This window comes from Pelecanus crispus, chromosome 9 (genome assembly GCF_030463565.1).
Source record: "Pelecanus crispus isolate bPelCri1 chromosome 9, bPelCri1.pri, whole genome shotgun sequence".
NCBI classification, from domain to species: Eukaryota; Metazoa; Chordata; class Aves; order Pelecaniformes; family Pelecanidae; genus Pelecanus; species Pelecanus crispus.
The window spans coordinates 18,141,309-18,158,278 of NC_134651.1; the positions used below are offsets into that span (position 1 = coordinate 18,141,309).

The following is a 16,970-nucleotide window of genomic DNA, read 5'->3' on the forward strand; positions in this document are numbered from 1 at the left end:
TTATTACTATCATGTCTGAACATTTGCTTTCATACAAAAGTCTGATTTTCAGCATTACGCTTTCCAAGGGCATCCCCTCCGCAGCAAGGGAGATAAAGATGTGCTAGAAATTGTGCAAGAGTTTTTGTTACCATCTTCAAAACCCACAATAACTCCATCAGCAAGATTTTGATACAGCATCACTGCCCGGCATTTTAGCGACGGGGAAAGGGGCATTACACGTATTTTCAGTTCCACTTTATTTTTTTTAATTGCATCTAACCCAATGCAAGGGGGAGAACAAATTAAAAAAAAAAAAAGAAAGAAAGAAATCATCACATTACTGTATGTTACCCTTCAGCAGTCTTTGGAGGAAATCGGCAACCAGGCTGCTTTTCCCGGCTCCCTCCCTCACTCAAGGCAGCCGGAGCAGCTCCTCTCCCCAGCGGGGCTCAGCCGCCCCCGAGGGCAGCCGGCGGGCGCCCGCCGCCCCGTCACAGCCGCGGCTTCCTGAGCAACGTTCTGCTGAGGTCCTTCACCTCTTCGGGGCTGCCGACCCTCTCGTAGCCCAGCAGGGCCATGGGCTGGTGGCAATACTCCTCGACCTGCTTGATCTGCTGGTAGCTGAGCGCAGTCCTCCAGGCGCTCAGCGCCTGGGTGGCGTTCCTGGCCGACACCACGAAGGGCTTGGAGGAGTAGCCGGGGCCGCTGGTCATGTTGAGGGCGAACTTCTCCATCTCTGGGCTGACCGCCAGGTTGACGAAGCTGTACACCTGCCGCAGGGTCTTGATGGGCTCGACCACCAGGTCCTCGTAGCGCACAGCCATGTAGTTGCCCTGCAGCCAGTCAGGGGGGTGCAGGGCTGTCTGCAGGGTCTTGGCCATGCTGCTGCAGATGACCTCCATGGCACCCAGGGCATGGTAGTCCGAGCCGCCCCCCCCCTCCTTCTTTCCGCCCAGCTTGTGGCCGGCATCAAGGAAGGGCATGCGATGGATGCGGGGGTCCCGGCTCCTCACCACCTGCAGGCTCTCCCGGATGAGGCCATGCCGGGACTTGATGCGGGAGCTGGCGACGGCCCGGGGGTCCCGCACCAGGTGGATGACTTTGAGGTCCAGGGTCGGGTCCCGCATGAGCGGGGCGAGCACGGCCAGGTCAAAGACGCGGACGCCCTTAATGACCAGCGTGCGATACTTGTGGCACTCCTCCTGGAAGCGGCTGAGGCGCTGCGGGGGACACTTCTTGCACACCCGGTCGTCCACCATGCCCACCACCTCCTTGCGGTAGGCCGGGCAGAGGGGCGAGGAGCAGATGACCTTGTTGGTGGCCGCCCCGAAGATGCCCAGCGTGGTGAGGTTCTTGCCGGCGCCCGCCGTGCTGTAGAGCTGGAAGACGGAGAGGTCGCAGCGGTACAGGGAGCTCAGCATGTCGCGGGCCGCCCCTTGCAGCGAGACGGCGTCCCCGGGGTACAGCTTCTGCCAGACGTGCCACACCGGCTCGTAGAGGAAGAAGACCTCGGGGTTCTGGTTGAAGAGCTCCCCGAAGAAGGACGACCCCGAGCGCCAGGTCGTGAAGACATAGACCAGCTGCCGCCGGGCGCCCGCCGGACCGCGGCTGCCGGCCGGCGGCGGCGGGGGCGGCGGCGGCGGGGGGCGGTGGTGCGGGGCGGCCGGGGGCTCCCCGCAGCGCCGCGGCTCCCGCCGCCACTTGTACTCCAGCAGGTTGAGGGCGGCGAGGAGCAGCAGGAGCGCGTAGCCCAGGCCCAGCGCCAGCGCCTTCCGCCGGCACACTTTCATGCTGGGCGGCGGCGAGGCCAACTGTTGCTCAGCGCCCCGGCGCCCCGGGGCCCGCGGCGGGCAGCAGGGCGCGCCGCCCCCGGCGCCGTCTCCCGGCCGGCCCCCCGCGCCCGGCCCGCATGGCGCAGCCGCCGCGACGGCCCCGCCGCCGCCGCCCCCGCCCCGCCGCTGCCCTACTTAGCAGCCGCCCGGCCACCCGCGCTTCTTCCGCGCCGCCATCGCCGAGCGGCCGCGGGCGCCGCCGCAGCCCAGCTCACGGCGGCCGCCGGGGCGAGGCGGCGCCGCGCTCCGCTCCGCCCCGCAGCGCGGCCGTGGGGCGGGGGCGAGGGGCGGCGGGCGGGCCCCTGCGCCGCGCCGCCAGCGCGGATGGCGCCCCCGCCCCGCGCCGCAGCGGCGAGAGCCCCGGCCGCCGCCACCGCCGCCGCCGCGCACGGAACCGCCGCCGGGCGGCCGCGGAGGTGCGGCCCGAAATGGCGGCGCCCCGCCCCGCGCCCCCCATTGGCGGCCGCCGCCGCCACTCTCGCCGCCGTCCCGCGGCCGCCGCAGTGCCCCGCCGGGCCCCGGGCCCCGCGCCGGCGGAGGCGGCGTCCCCGGGCCGGCCGGCATCGCTCCGCGGCGCTGCCCCCGCCCCGTCCCCGCCCGCCCCGCTCGGTAACGGCCAGGCGGTTGCGACCCGGCCCCGGCCCTGAAGGGCCGGTGGGCGACGGGCGCTGGTAAAAGTTGTCCCCTTGTCGCGGTGGGTTTCCGTCAGCCCCGCCCCGGGGCCGCCGGCTCCCTGTTACGCTCCGGACAGTGAGGCTTTGCCGGTAGCGGGATACGGGGAAAACGAGGGCGGCGGGGGCCGGACGGACCAAAAAGGCCTGAAACGGCTGAGGTGCCAGCTCCCACCCTGCGCGTTGACTTGGTATTTGCAGAAACTCAAGATTTCGAAAGGTCCCCTAGTCACTTCTCCAAAAACATTAAAAAAATCTCCAAACCAAGCTGGATCTTCTGGATGCAGCTCAGACAGAAGTCTTACCTTTTTTTTAAACCTATTTTTATGAGCGCCACAAGTCCCCGGGCATTTTGCAACCCCTCGGTGCCCGCTTGGCCCCCTCGAGAGACGCTCCTCGGCTGGCGAACGGCCGGCCAAGCCCGCTGCTGCCTCGGCAGAGCTGCCCCTGCCAGGGCCACCGCGTGCTGGCAGCGAGGCCCAGCAGCCGCCTCGCTCGGCCCAAAGGCGAGTTGTCCGCTCAGGACGCGCGAGGAGAGGGCCGATCCCACCCCGCCGCCACGGCTCACCCTCCCAGCCCTGCGTTTGCCTCGGCCGCAGCTGCAGCCCCGTCCCACGCCAGACACGCGACACGGCAGCCGGCTGGCGATGGACCCTTATGACTTCTTCGTAACTTCTATGGTTTGTAGCCACAGCGTGGTACAAAGTGTAATGTAAGCAGGGGTGCAGCCCCAGGCAGTGTCTTCTTTGAAGAAGACGCACATCCCCAGAACGCACCCGAGAACAGCCCTGAGTGGCTCCGGTGTGGACAGCGCACTTGTGGGACCACAGAATTCCCAATGCCGCTGGGTTTTGGGCAATGCCCCGTGGCTCTGTCATGTCAAGGCGTTTTCTCAAAGGTTCCCCGCTTCCCCCCAGGGAGATCAGAGCAGGCATGGGGGCAGCTATGAGTTAGAGAAGCATTTGGTGGCTCTCTTCTTCCATTGCTTCCCTTACCCAGCAGTTCTCACATCCTCGTAGCCTTTCCTATCAATCCATAGGATATATACGGCCCGCCTCTATAGAGCAGGTGGAAGGTTTGAGCTGCTGGAGGGCCGCACCTGGCTCAGACACAGACCGATCCCTCCACGATGGATGACACTGACAAAAGGTTTTGCTGGAACAAGTCTTATGAGGAGCGGCTGAGGGAACTGGGGTTGTTTAGCCTGGAAAAGAGGAGGCTGAGGGGAGACCTTATCGCTCTCTACAACTACCTGAAAGGAGGTTGTAGTGAGGTGGGTGTTGGTCTCTTCTCCCAAGTAGCTAGCGATAGGACAAGAGGAAATGGGCTTAAGCTGCGCCAGGGGAGGTTTAGACTGGAAATTAGGAAAAATTTCTTTACGGAAAGGGTGGTCAAGCATTGGAACAGGCTGCCCAGAGAGGTGGTGGAGTCACCATCCCTGGAGGCGTTTAAAAAACGGGTAGATGTGGCACTTCGGGATATGGTTTAGTCTGGTCTACCCTTGATTAGTCTAGAGTGGGCTTGGTAGTGTAGGTTAATGGTTGGACTGGATGATCTTAAAGGTCTTTTCCAACCTAGATGATTCTATGATTCTATGATTCTATGATTTGTTTTCTGAATGGCACGGATCTGACACTACAGCACACGCTTTTACGCTCACCGAGTGGATAAAACACAAATTCATCTGGTGTGTGTCTTGTCTGGCAGCGCTCTGTTTACAAAAGGGAACAAAAGAGTACGATAGGGTGAAGGAGCTAAATGTGTAAGCGATCTTTATATCCCTTATCAAAAGGATTTCTATACTCCTCCCAGATTTTCTACAGGGATATTAACAGCCAAGCTGCCCCTACGGAAAAGCTTATAAGCCCCTTCCAGCCCCAGCGTGAAGGGTGACAACCATAGCAGGAGGGCTCTGCTGTCCCCCGCTCGCTCCTCCGAGCCGCGAGGCTTCGCAGGGCCGGGTGGCAGCACGAGGGGAGTGGGGGGCGAGACACTACTGCAGCCCACGCCCCGCCGTCCTGCGCGAGGTGCAGCGACCAAACCCCACGGGACAAGCCAGGGGAATCGCTCCACGAGCGCCAGCGACTCTGGTAGCAGTACTAAATGTTACCGTGACTTTTCATATAGAAGTAACTTGTTAATAGCAGAATTACAACAACCACTAAATGTTTGAGAAAACCCCGTATTTCATCAAATGGTGAAGGGAAAGGGAAAGGGGAAGCCTTTTTTTGCCTACAGCGCTCCAGAGGAAGCATTTAAAGCCACATTCTGCAAAAATAATTTGTATCTAGTTGCCAAAATAAACGCAAAGTTTAAACCCAATGAGCTTAAAACAATTGACTTGTAACTTTTGAAACACAGTGTATAATGAAAAAGGGTGTATCTCTGAAGCACCTTGCAGCATAAAACGCTTGCAGTTGTTTTACTCTTTAGTCCTAATCCTTGAGTTCTTCACATACAAACGGACTTCTGCTTATATCCCTTTTATAAAGGTATGGATCAAATATTTATTTGGCTTTCCATGCGCACTAAAGATGAAGTGACCTTCACCCAGCTAAAGCAGAAGTGTTTATTTTTAATCTTGGAATGGTCTGTAATAGCATCAATTAGGCCATATTAAATGACGAGTAACAGCAGTACTGAGGCACTGTAGTTCATAAAACAGTATCCCCCACCAATATTGTACTGCAGCACTAATGCAATAAAGGACAGAGACTACAGGGAGCAAAACTAATTCATAGCAGTGAAAAATCATTAAAATACCATGAAGTTCAAATTAATTCCTTCTTTCCATTTCACTTGGTTGAAGACAGGTATGAAATTTTCTAAAAAAAAAACCTACAAAGCCATCTCCGGTTCTTACACAATTTCAAATTTAGCAAGTAACAAATTAAGATAAGCAAACATGAACTGCAACTATAACATTTGAAATGGCAAAACTAATCAGTGAACCCAAACATTAAAAGCTGTAATTGGATTCTGCACCTTCCCTGTTGTTGCACAGCAGCTACGTCTCTCTGAATCAGCGAGTGTACGAGTACTGATGGTAACACTGCCTTCATTACACTGCTCCACCTCTACCTAGGAAAACATAGGTCCGAGCAGCTCTTTAATTAGACCTACACACTGCAAAATGGAGTCTTATTTTTCAAAACTGGAGTATTTATTCTGTGCAGGTGGACTTAAGCACCCATGTAGAACCCAACTGAAATCAATCAGGTTCAGTGCAGCTGCAATATTCGATCCTCCCAGTACAAGTTTCAGACTTGGTAGTCAAGTTATCACTTTTAAGCAACTCAATATCAATGAATATTTAGTAAGCTTATACGGAAAAGATTTATGCAGCCAACTTTTAATTCACACCAAGTTTGTTTGTTTGTTTTTAAATCATCTACACATCTGATGCAAAATATTACAAACATAGACAGCAAAAAACCAGATCACTCACTCTGCATATCTGTTGATGAAGCTGAGGCACACTGTTTCGGGTCATGGTCATTGTATACAAAGAACTCTGCTTAAAGGGATTCTGAATTTTTCTTTTTCTTCTGCAGTCTGGGATTTAAAGTATTTGCTGCTCTTTGAGAGTAAGTGTGCAGGCAGGCAAGCGGGCAGCAGTCATCGAAAGCTGTAACAGCAAGTTCTTGGCTGTGCTGCAGGTATCAGCTATTTGGTAAGGCACGGCAGTGTGCGCAACCAGAGCAATGGACTGTAACAGTTATTTTAATTCCCACAAGTAGCTGAAAAGTTCACACACACACAGTTTAAAAGACAGATTTGTAAAAGCGTACAGAGATTGTACCAATGAATCAATCATGTATTTCCAAGTGCGAACAAAAACCTTCACCTGGTAGCTGGCAGTTAAGAACTTCTCTTGGTTTTTGCACTGAAGTAAAGATAAAATATGTAGACTGTCATAGATAAAAAATAGAAAAGAAAGTGACGGGGCAGGGTTTTGTAACAACGAGCCCAGGGACAAGATCCTCACCAAAGAGGACCCTGATAACTTAACCCACTTGCAGAGATACCTCCTTGATTTCTACAGCCACCCCAAGACTTAAAAAAAACTTACCATGAAAGAGAGTCCCCACATCAGTGAAATACTTAAGTATTTGCTTGATTTTAATCACGGGCTTAAATACTACTGTAGCCAATTGAAAACTAAAATGAAATCAGCCCCATAGTGAGTTATTTTATGTCTTTTCAAATAATTTCTAGGGTAAAGTGTTTTGCTTAGTCTCTCGAATCTAGTTCGGAGAGTGGGTAGAGGGTATCTCAGCAGGTGGTTCAGGCTCTGCATGGTCTTACGGTCTTGCCTATGTGCAAAACCAACAGAATAAAAACTTAAGTGATAAGAGCCGGAGTAAGTGTGTGAAAGAGGAACATTCTGCAGCTGAACAGATACAGCCCTTCACAAATTTGTTCAGACACTTCAGTGTACACTTTCCACCCTCTATGTTACTTCATGCCAGTCTAATTTAGGCTTATTAGTTTCAGTATACTAGATTACTCGTGTCAAATAATAAAACTTTCCTCAGTAAGGAAAAATCACCATTAAAAAAATAAAATTAAAAAAGCCCCCACACTTATTTCTAGGCGAGCTTCACTTTTTAAACATTACATCTTGTTTGCTTTGATGGAACAGAAAAAATGCATCTTTTCCTGTGTAGGTAGTTACACACTACAAGCCAATCATCCCTCAGATCTAAATAAGGTGGCTGTATTTATCTCAAACTCTGCAGTGAGCAATGTGTAAAGTGAGGGGTAAGTAACGATGATCAAAAATCCCCAATTTAAACTATGAGGGGAAAAAAAAACCACCTCATTTTTTGCATGTAATGCTTAAATATTTTGTTACAGTTTAATATTTTATATTTAGTAATTAAATTTATTATTTTTACATGTAACATTTAGACAACCTAAATCCTGACTAGCTGAATGATTTCTCCTCCCCTCAAAGTGATACCACCCCAGCCAGACTTCTCTGAGATCCCCCTGCTAACATCCCTTCCTTTAAGTGATGGGGCTGTGAAAGGTTTGATCCTTACTGGAACGCTGCCTGACTTGATCTTTTTATGCTTTTTTTTATGACTTGCCTTCACAAGGATGGAGTCAGCACAAGGTGAAGAAGTTTTTCCTGAAGTCAAGCTTCAGCAAGACTTTATCTTTTAAAACAAATTATTTTTGGATGAAAGATGGAGGTTTATGCTGTTACACACCTAGCATGTGATAAGTTCTAGGTGTTGATTAAAAACTCCTGTACGTAGCCTAATCTGTTCAGGATAAATATAGATGCCAAATTCCTCAAACACTGCTCAAAAGTGAGATTCTTAAAACTAAAGCACAAGTTACAGATTGCAAAATGTGAACAAAATTTATATAAAATTAAGTAGCTGCCCAAACTTGGAGATCTATGAATTTGTTTAAGACTAACTATATTTTGGTATCACCAGTGGAAACAGGTGAGAAAAAAAACTGCACAATAGCCTTTAAAATTAGAGATGTTTATATTTTGCACCCTTCCTTTTAGTACTGTGCATAACTTCTAACAGCTTTTTCAAAGTCTCATGTGGTAGCAGCAGCTGATTTCCTTCGAAGCACACTTATTTCCAATAATGCTGGTGTCTTCAGCAGACATTCAGTTAAGTGATGGGTGCAGCAATCTGCCTTCTAAAGTACTCATTTTCTCTTGGATGTTTTTTCTGAACTGTGCGTGCTGAAGCTGTGCTGCAGAAGCAGCTGGCATGGACCAAAATTAAGCCAGCTACTCATAAACCAGAAATATATAGCGAAGTGGACAACGTATCTGTAGCAAGCTGTTCCTCTACCCCCCCCATTTCTCCTTTATAGTCACGTCCAGTTGCACAGGTGACATTTTCAGTACAGTTAATTTCAATAAATATTTATAAATTCCTGTTTGTGCAGCTGAAGGAATTCCAGAACTTCATGAATGTCCCGAGGACATTGTGGTTAAGTCTCTATTTGACTTTTATGAAAATTAGAAGTCTTTTCTCAGCTGTTGTGCAACTGGTTTATGTTCTAAAGGAAATTAAGAGATTGTACTTTTATAACTCTGTACTTTAAAACAATGGGCAATGTACTGTGTCACATCAAGAACTTCCAAAACCTTTGGCAGGTCACAGGTAAGAGCTACCTCAGCCACACACACTAGGGTAACTCTAAAGTCCCTGCAACCAAAACCACGAACCTGGGTTAATTAAGATCTTAATCGCCTCCCTGAGTACAGCAGGCAGCAGAAGCCACGCAACAACGTTCCCTTGGATCTAAGCATTCAGACGCTGAAGCAAAATAGCTGGTCCTCATTTGACTACAGATTGGACAAATTTAAATCCCAGGGAAGACAGTCCCCAGTCCTTGTCTTAAAATTCAAATACAGAGTTCAGGACAAGAGAGAGTGAGAATTCGTTGTTTCTCATGTAACTGACATGCAGCATGCTATAAATGACTGTCTAGGAAAGATCTGGAAATTCATCCATTGCATCTCTTGAAAACTCAGTGAGTAACATAAATCATTCACTATTAACTCTTGAAAATCTTGAGGATTTGAGAAAAAGGGAGTCTATCTGTAACATTATCAGATTTCTACTCCATATCACAGTGAGGAATTCCTACAGGCTGGCATGAAAGGCGAGCACCCCCGGTGAAACTTAACTGCCTAGAAATCAGACTTCATTGTAAACTTTTCTTTTTTTAATTATCTAGCATAGTTACCCTCTGTAACAACAGAGGACAAGAATCCACAGCCTCTCAATTCATACAATGGCCAGAATTCAATCCCAGTCTCATGTCTTAAATTTTATAGCCAATTCTTTTCCAGAGTTTGCCCAAGGCAATATTCTCCATTCAGTTAATCAGCAGACAGTTCTTTTCCCATAGTGCAGGGAAGATAAACTAAAATGCCAGGAAAAAATAAGTCACCAGCAACGCAAGAGATGCAGATTTATTATGAAAATGATGAGTATCAGCTGTAATAAAAATCTCTATACCGTAATAAGTTCAGAAAGTTCATCTCCAGTCTCTGAACTTCTCTGTTTGCAACAGTTAGCTCTCACAGTATCTAGCAGGTGAAAACATCTGGCTAAATCACTCCTGAAACAAAGATGTACCTTTTTAGCATGGCTAAAAAGAAGAAAGCTGGTTTCCACCTCCAATGATGACTTTGGTGATGATCTTGATTGCTGGTAATGATGTTGGAAGTTGAATCCTGAGCACAAGCTAGTTCCCTGATACATCTTCCACAAATCCAAACTGCATGCATGAATTCCACCCTCCTCTTCCCACACCAGCTAAATTTTATACCCAGAACAGTCTGTCATACAGAATTAACCTATTCTGCTAGGTTAAATCTTTTAATGAAAGACTTCTGAGACCTATTACATATATCTTATGCGTACCCTTTCTCCATGCTCACCTTACCAGTTCTAATGACTGAAGCCTCAAACCTAGGTCCAGCCTCAGAAGCCCAAGAACCAGAATCAGGAAATAGATTCCACACTTGCTTGCAGGCAACCTCTTAACAAGGTCTTGAAGAGTAAAACTGATGGTCTGTATTTAAGGCAAGCAGCTACAGGAGGTTTTCCAGCCCACACAAGAGTGAAAATGAAAATAGAGCAAGTAGGTCCAGGGATATCACAACATACCATGTTTCTTGACTGCGAGCTTTAAGTGAAGATTGTTAGTAGTTGGGATTTGTAACCTCAACTGAATGCTCTGGGCTCTGACAACATCAAGAGTTCATACTCCAGCCTTTCCAATCTTGTGGAGGCACCTGAGGTCTCCTTCCTCTTTTTGGTCTTTCACAAATCTTGCAGAAATCAAATTATCTTGGAGGCATTTGCTCCTCAGATTTGACTGAATGGGTTCAAGCATCATTGGAGAAAAGGAGAGACGGAGAGAAGCACAGCCAGTATAACAGCTCACTGCTGCTAAGAGAGATGGCCCCAGTTCTGCATTTCCTTCCTTCTTCCACACACCTCACCACATAAACCTGCCTACCCCGTGCTCGTCCTACCTTTCCACAAGGGAAGTGGTTAAACAAGCGCTAGAGACGGTGGTGGGAAAGCAACACGATCACGTGACCAGAGCGGAAGCGAGCGGGATGCAGATTCAGCCCATCTTATCAAAATACATGCTCCAAATGAAAACACTGTGGATGAAGTTGCATGTTACAAGCAAACCGTTGCAAAAATGAGGACCATCCTGCTCACTGTCCGCCCCTGTTCCCTGCACCGAGCCGGCTAATTCAACTCACTAAGCCTGCAGAAAGTCAACCAAGTGCAAACAAGCACACAAAAAAAGTGTTTTCCCTTAATGAATTGAACTGGCTACTCACAGGCCACAAAAGGCAGCAGAGAGGACAGAAAAGTAAGAGAAGAGGAGGCACAGGGAAGGCAGGAACAGGACCTGCATCCCACAGCAGCACCAAGCTGCAACACTGGCCCAGCCGTAACACACAACCTCACGCTATGGCATGACACGGGCTCCGTTTCCTTCGCCTGATGTTCCTGCAAATGGCTTTAGCTGTTGAAAAGCTGCTCATCATCCCAATATCTGAGCAGCAGTTCCAAGTGGGAGGTTTTCTTGTTCAAGAGAGGATTATACAAGCAACTACACAATGAGCGGTCCATGCCTCATTAATGAGTTTCTGAGAAGCAAAGAGGTCACTGTTGACTGTAGAACAGCAGCAGCAATTACAATTTGACAACACAGGCAGAATCAGCATCTACCAGCAGAATAGCTGTCAAGGCCAAGAAACTGCCCTTAGCATAACACACACGAACATCGCTCTTTGCCAGGTTAAAAATAAAACCATTTCTGGATATTGGCAAACCGACAATTTTATTGTCATCATGTCATTTGGAAAATTTTCTGCATAAAATACAAAACCAAAAGCAAGTAAGACAAAAAAGTTCATGTGAAACTACCATTTCCTCTTTAAATAACCACAAACAGAAAACTTTCCAGCTTATGACAGAATTACACAGTAAAACATCCCTGCACAAGATTAGACATCAGAAGTGACAAATGGAACAGGCTTACCCATGAAAACTGACTGTGCTGACAGAAGCAGGTGGAGGAAAAAATAGTATGCAATTGTTTAAGACTTCTGCATCCTACATAGGAAAAATACATGTGGACAAAATTAAATTAGCATTTCAGTTACGATTCTTACAAGAGCAGCTTACATACTGAGGAGCAGCAGCTACAGCAGCGGCATGAACCGGCGGTATACTGAAAGTCTTGCAATAGCTCGTGCAGCAATAAGTTTTCAAATACTACTATGAGCTGTTTTAGTAAAGTATAAGTTTATGAACTCAATGGCCTTATTCAGAAAAGTAAACTCTGAGATAATTTTCAGGGTTTGACTGCTAATATAAGGTTTGTAATTTGATAAACCTCATGATACCAAACAGTTAATTTTAAAAGAACTGTAAATTTCTTATCTAGATTATCCCACTGCTGCTGTCTTCAGCTGTAGATAATTCAATTCTCTTGTTGGACCTTCGTAACTGCCCCAAAATCTAGATTTTTCAACAAAGAAAACGCACAGAAAGCAGACCAATCTTTACTAAAAAGGCAGCAATTCAAATATCCTTCAAAACTACCTTTACCTTAATGCAGCCAAATATGTGTGTCCTTATGTAAGTATTCAGTGTAGACTCCCCAGTAGTTGAGAAACATCTCACCCCAAATTCCTCAAGCGGCTATATGAAAGTACAGCAAGCCAGCAATCTAAAACTAGATACAAAGTTCAGACTTTAATCCATCTGCAGAAATACAACAACGCTTCTAATTTTTATTTATTAAAAGCATTAATTCCACCAAAGGACTGTAAATGCACGTGGAGGAAAAACCCACAAGCAAGCTGCCTAAAAAGTCAAAGATGCTCAGAACAGAAGTGCCGTTTTTGGCCAGTCTTGCTTTTCTCATCGCAAGATTCTAGTCTTTAAGTTATGTTACACAAACTCCTTCAAGATACCTTCCTCTTACAGGCACAGTTCAGAGACAGCACTATTTTCTTTTCAACGCACCAAGAACACACCTCAAACACTTTCATCCCCAAGAACCTCCTAAGGATAAAACCGGGTTTCCCATTTTAGTGCTCCGTAACTCAGATATCTCTCTCAGGCAGTACTCATGTCAAATTGATACAATTTTTACACTGTTTCAGCTATAAAATCTGCCTCAAATTTATTAAATAAAACCAGTACAAGTTTGAAAGCTATCCCAATGGTGGGGATAACCCTAAGTTCATAATTGAAAAAGCATGGGAGGGGTTTTACATGCAGAAAAAACACAATTAATACAATAAACCAGCAACTTTAAAGGGTTCACATGCTTAGGTGGAGCTGCTATGTTAGTACAGAAGACGATTTGTAAACGCAGAAAGCTGTACATTCGGTGTCACTGGGACAGCTGAACTCACGTAAGTGATAGTTGCGACTCTAAATATATGCTTTGGAAAACATAATTTGTTACCCTTGTTCGTAAGTGGTTTAGTCTTACACTTCAAAACCTCCAAGGGGGAGGCAGGAGGAGAAAACATGCATGGTGCCAAGCGCCCAAGTAATAACCTGACATTGACTTTCAGAAACCCACTCTTCCTCAAATAGCCTTACAAAAAGGTATACGCAGCTGGCGTGCAGAGAAGCCAAAGGAAGTCAGAGTTTAAAAAAGGCAGTTCAAATATAAACACTTCTCTAATACTGGTAAGGAAAGATTATAATTGTCAGAAGGAGACGATGCAACCAAGCAGCTCTTCTCCGCTGCGATAGGGCCCACGTGCTCAGAGTGGGAGAGTCCGAGTCTTACAGACACAAGGTCAGGACTGGGTCAGGAAAAAGAGATGAACTCGCAACTCCGTACCTAGAAGGCCTTTGCACAGACACCTGAATGTCCTATAGACTGCTGGGTAGGCTTCACCAAAGTGTACCAGCATGACGGTTTCTAGCACCTACCTGAGCATACACCACATAGGTTCCATTTCTAATGCGATCGCACACCGAGGTGGGCCTCACCAGCTGCTACTGCAGGGGCTGTAGCAAGCCACACCGTTTCTCTGCTTTGGATAAACCTGAACACTAAAGCATGAATATTTACCTTGGGTATCATCCATAAAAAGCAGGGCAGGAGAGGACAGGGACGCCCCTTACCCGCTTGTGCGTCCTCCCCCTCCCAAAGCAAAGGGTCTGACCCGGCTGACTGGGGGTGTTAGGGGATATAATGGGCTCTCCTCTTCCTCCACAATCGCAAACGCCATTTGGAAACACCAGACCACGCCTCCTCAGGTCAGAGCTTTTTTTCACAAGGATTCATCGCAATGCTACTTTCCAAATCCCAGGAGCAGTATTTAAAATTACCCCTATCCTACATCAACTAGATGATTTTCTACCATTTCACCCCAAAAAACTGCAGAAACGCAAGTCACACAGTAATGGCACACTGCGACTATACCTTGTCACTGCAACATGACCTAAGGAAAAATAAATGTCACAGGCAGCCTAATTTTCAGTCTTCAATACTTTGCATCTTTCACAAAATATCTGTTACCAGAGGCTGCCTCCCCCATCCTTTCTTTGCAAGCCAAACTATACATAAAACTATTTCTAAAAGAAGGGAAGAAAACGAAGAGAGTAAGTAGGATCAAAAGCTGTTCTTTTCAACAGGAGAAAAAAAACCCAGGCATCCAGTTAAGTTTACAGATTCTTAATTGCTCTTAAAAGACTATTAGGTACAAAACAGCTTTTCTAAAGCCCAGGATATGAAGCAAAGAACAAGAGGTATAAGAATGGTATTTAGAGAATAAAGATACTGAAAAAAGGTACTGCATAACAAAGCTGTTATGAAATAAAGTCTAATGGGTGTCTAATAAAGTGTACTTGGCTTGAGCCTTTTATAATCACTGATGAGAATTTTATAAAAGCTGAAATCAAAATTAATTATTGAAAAGTACAGCTAACCTATAATGCTAAGTGATTTTCTACCCTGAGGATTTCTAGCTATTAAATGAAATACACAACTGATTCTGCAGATAGAAAATTCCTGTAGCAAACTATCTTTAGTCTCACTTCACCTAGAACACTGCATTTATCACTCCTCCATTTATAAACAGCTACAAGGTAAAAGTAATAGTTTTAAAGAAGTTAGTCTGATCTGAAGTGATCTTCTTCCTATTGTAAAGTTAGGATTCTCCCTGTCCCCAAATGGTTTTAGTACCTACTTTTTGCTCTAGAAAACCTTATCTAGTCTGTGCCAGGTGTAAATACACAGCATGCAAGAAAAAAATAACTTAGTTTCTAATAGTTTAGCTACCAAAATCTGTACATCTGAAACACCTTATGTTACAGGGAGAAAGAAAAATATAAAAAATAAACTCTGCATATTTCTAAAACAGATTCTTTATAATGTCATATAAACAGATAAGGTGTATTCTTTTTTCATTATTAATGCATCTATTTGATACTCATTCTAAGAAAGTCTTCACAGTACACATGCATTCTCCATATTTTCCGTATTCCAGATCATCTCTCACTTCTCATTAGCAAAGAGAATTCTCCACTTAATTCTCACATTTGCAAGAATTTATATAATCTTATAACAAAGTCTCCCATCAGGAAAAAAAAAACAGAGAAATTTTTTTTTTTTTAATTAAATATGTACGTTTTGCAAAAGACCTTTTAGATCCTGCTTCTGAAAATGTTGCCTCTTAGGCTATATACAACATAAGCTTTTCCCTGGCACATTTACAAAATTCTAATGATGTAAAACCTGTAGATACACAAGTGTAATAGCAGGCCATCATCCAGCACTCTGTGCCTGTAGTTGAGTACAGCTTTTGCTTTTAGAAACAGTTCACAGGAGGCCAGATCCCTTTTAATTTTATGTTTTTATTACAAACTGCCCACACCTCCAAGTATAAACACTGAGCCCTCCCCATATCTCATCCTTCCCCTCTCCCACCCACAGAAAGGTTGCATAAGAGACCAAAGTGAAGCTATTTAAAGCCACATCAATGCCTAACACACAGAACAGGTTTGGAGAAGGGAAAGCCTAACATTAAAAAAAAAAAAAGTTAAACAGCCTCTTGATTCCAAAATATTAATAAATAAAATATGTAATAAAAAATTTAATTTTTTCCCATTTTGAAGAATTCCCACAACAGAGGAATAAATTCAATAAAATAATGTAAAAGCTATCCTTTTGGAGTAAAAATCAGTTTTAGAAAACAATAGTGTACTGTAGGTTGCAATTATTGTACCTATATTTAAGGAAGAAGTCACAGACCCTTGGGCTTGCTGTCCTTTTATTGTTCCCCATGCATGCCATAAAAATGGCTTGTTATTGATACATCATATATATATATATATATGATATACACACACATACATATGATGCATCTCTGCAGAGGCCCTTTTTTAAAAACAAAGAAAAACATTGCTCTAGTGTCACAAATATTCCCTGCAATTAAAATGGAGAAATACAAAGCAAAGATTTACTTGTAAAGCTTATCATGGTAGGTACCAGACTGTTCAACTGTTCTTACAGTAAAATATCACGGTAGGAAAGAAAACACATCCACTGGATTCAAAAGGTGCTTTTATCTGGATAGTACAACTAGTGAAGGCAGGAACAGAGCTACCGCTATACTGAAAGACCTAAGCACCATAGTATGTCTGAAATACACAGTACTTCCAAACAAACTATGAATCCCTTTAGAGATCTGTATCACCAGTGGGGCAAGAAAACAACATCTTAATTTTCTGTTCAGATTTTATTTGAAATCTAATTCAAATTGTCAAAGCTACAAAAAGGGGGAACATTTGAGTTATTTCTGCTATGTCACAACGTTCTAAAACAAAATATCACTACTGCCAGCAGATCAGTTACACGCATTTCTGATGAAACTTCTAAACACAAAAATGTTTCTTTTGGGAAATAGTCACAATGAAGATATTTTGTACAATATAAAACAATGACAGGTCTACAGATGCCGATACTCATGAGTATACACGTGCATTCACAAAAAAAAAAAAAAACCAAAACCATCAGGAATGCTTTTTTGTTTTTTTAAACAGACTGTTCAGGCACAAAAACAAAACCGCATTTCCAGTAAGTGACAGCGTCATAAAAAATATTAACATTGTCAGTGTTTGCTTTTCTTTGACTTCTTGTGAGATCTGTGAGGAGAACGGGACTGAGACCTGGATTTTTTCCCTGACTTTTTAGGGGATCTGGATCGTGATCTTCTTGATCTTTTGGGTGTCCTGGAGCCAGATGGCGACCTAAAAAAAAGAAAAAAAAAATTTTACATCAAATACTAATTGATAATACCAACTTTTTCTGCAGCTATTTGGCATTCATTTATTGAGATAAACAAGGTAGAAAATATTTTTCTTTAGTAAGGGGAAATAACAGAATGATATGTTGCTTTTGATAAAAAACACAATTTTTGCATTATAAGGTT

At 45.3% G+C, this 16,970-nt stretch overlaps 2 protein-coding genes across 8 annotated transcripts in view; both read right to left on the reverse strand.

Annotated features, from left to right (window-relative positions):
• Positions 1–473: 473 nt before the first annotated feature.
• CHST2 (carbohydrate sulfotransferase 2) lies at positions 474–1,772 on the reverse strand. Its single transcript, XM_075716893.1, has one exon. The coding sequence runs from the start codon at positions 1,770–1,772 to the stop codon at positions 474–476; it is 1,299 nt and encodes a 432-aa protein (XP_075573008.1).
• A 14,022-nt stretch (positions 1,773–15,794) lies between these two features.
• The window catches only part of U2SURP (U2 snRNP associated SURP domain containing), a 47,831-nt gene continuing 46,655 nt past the window's right edge, over positions 15,795–16,970 (reverse strand). For all 7 annotated transcript variants that reach the window (XM_075717161.1, XM_075717160.1, XM_075717159.1 and 4 more), the window contains one exon: positions 15,795–16,788. In XM_075717161.1, the coding sequence (XP_075573276.1) occupies positions 16,650–16,788 (139 nt within the window). In that variant the 3' untranslated portion in view covers positions 15,795–16,649. The remainder of the gene's footprint in view (positions 16,789–16,970) is intronic.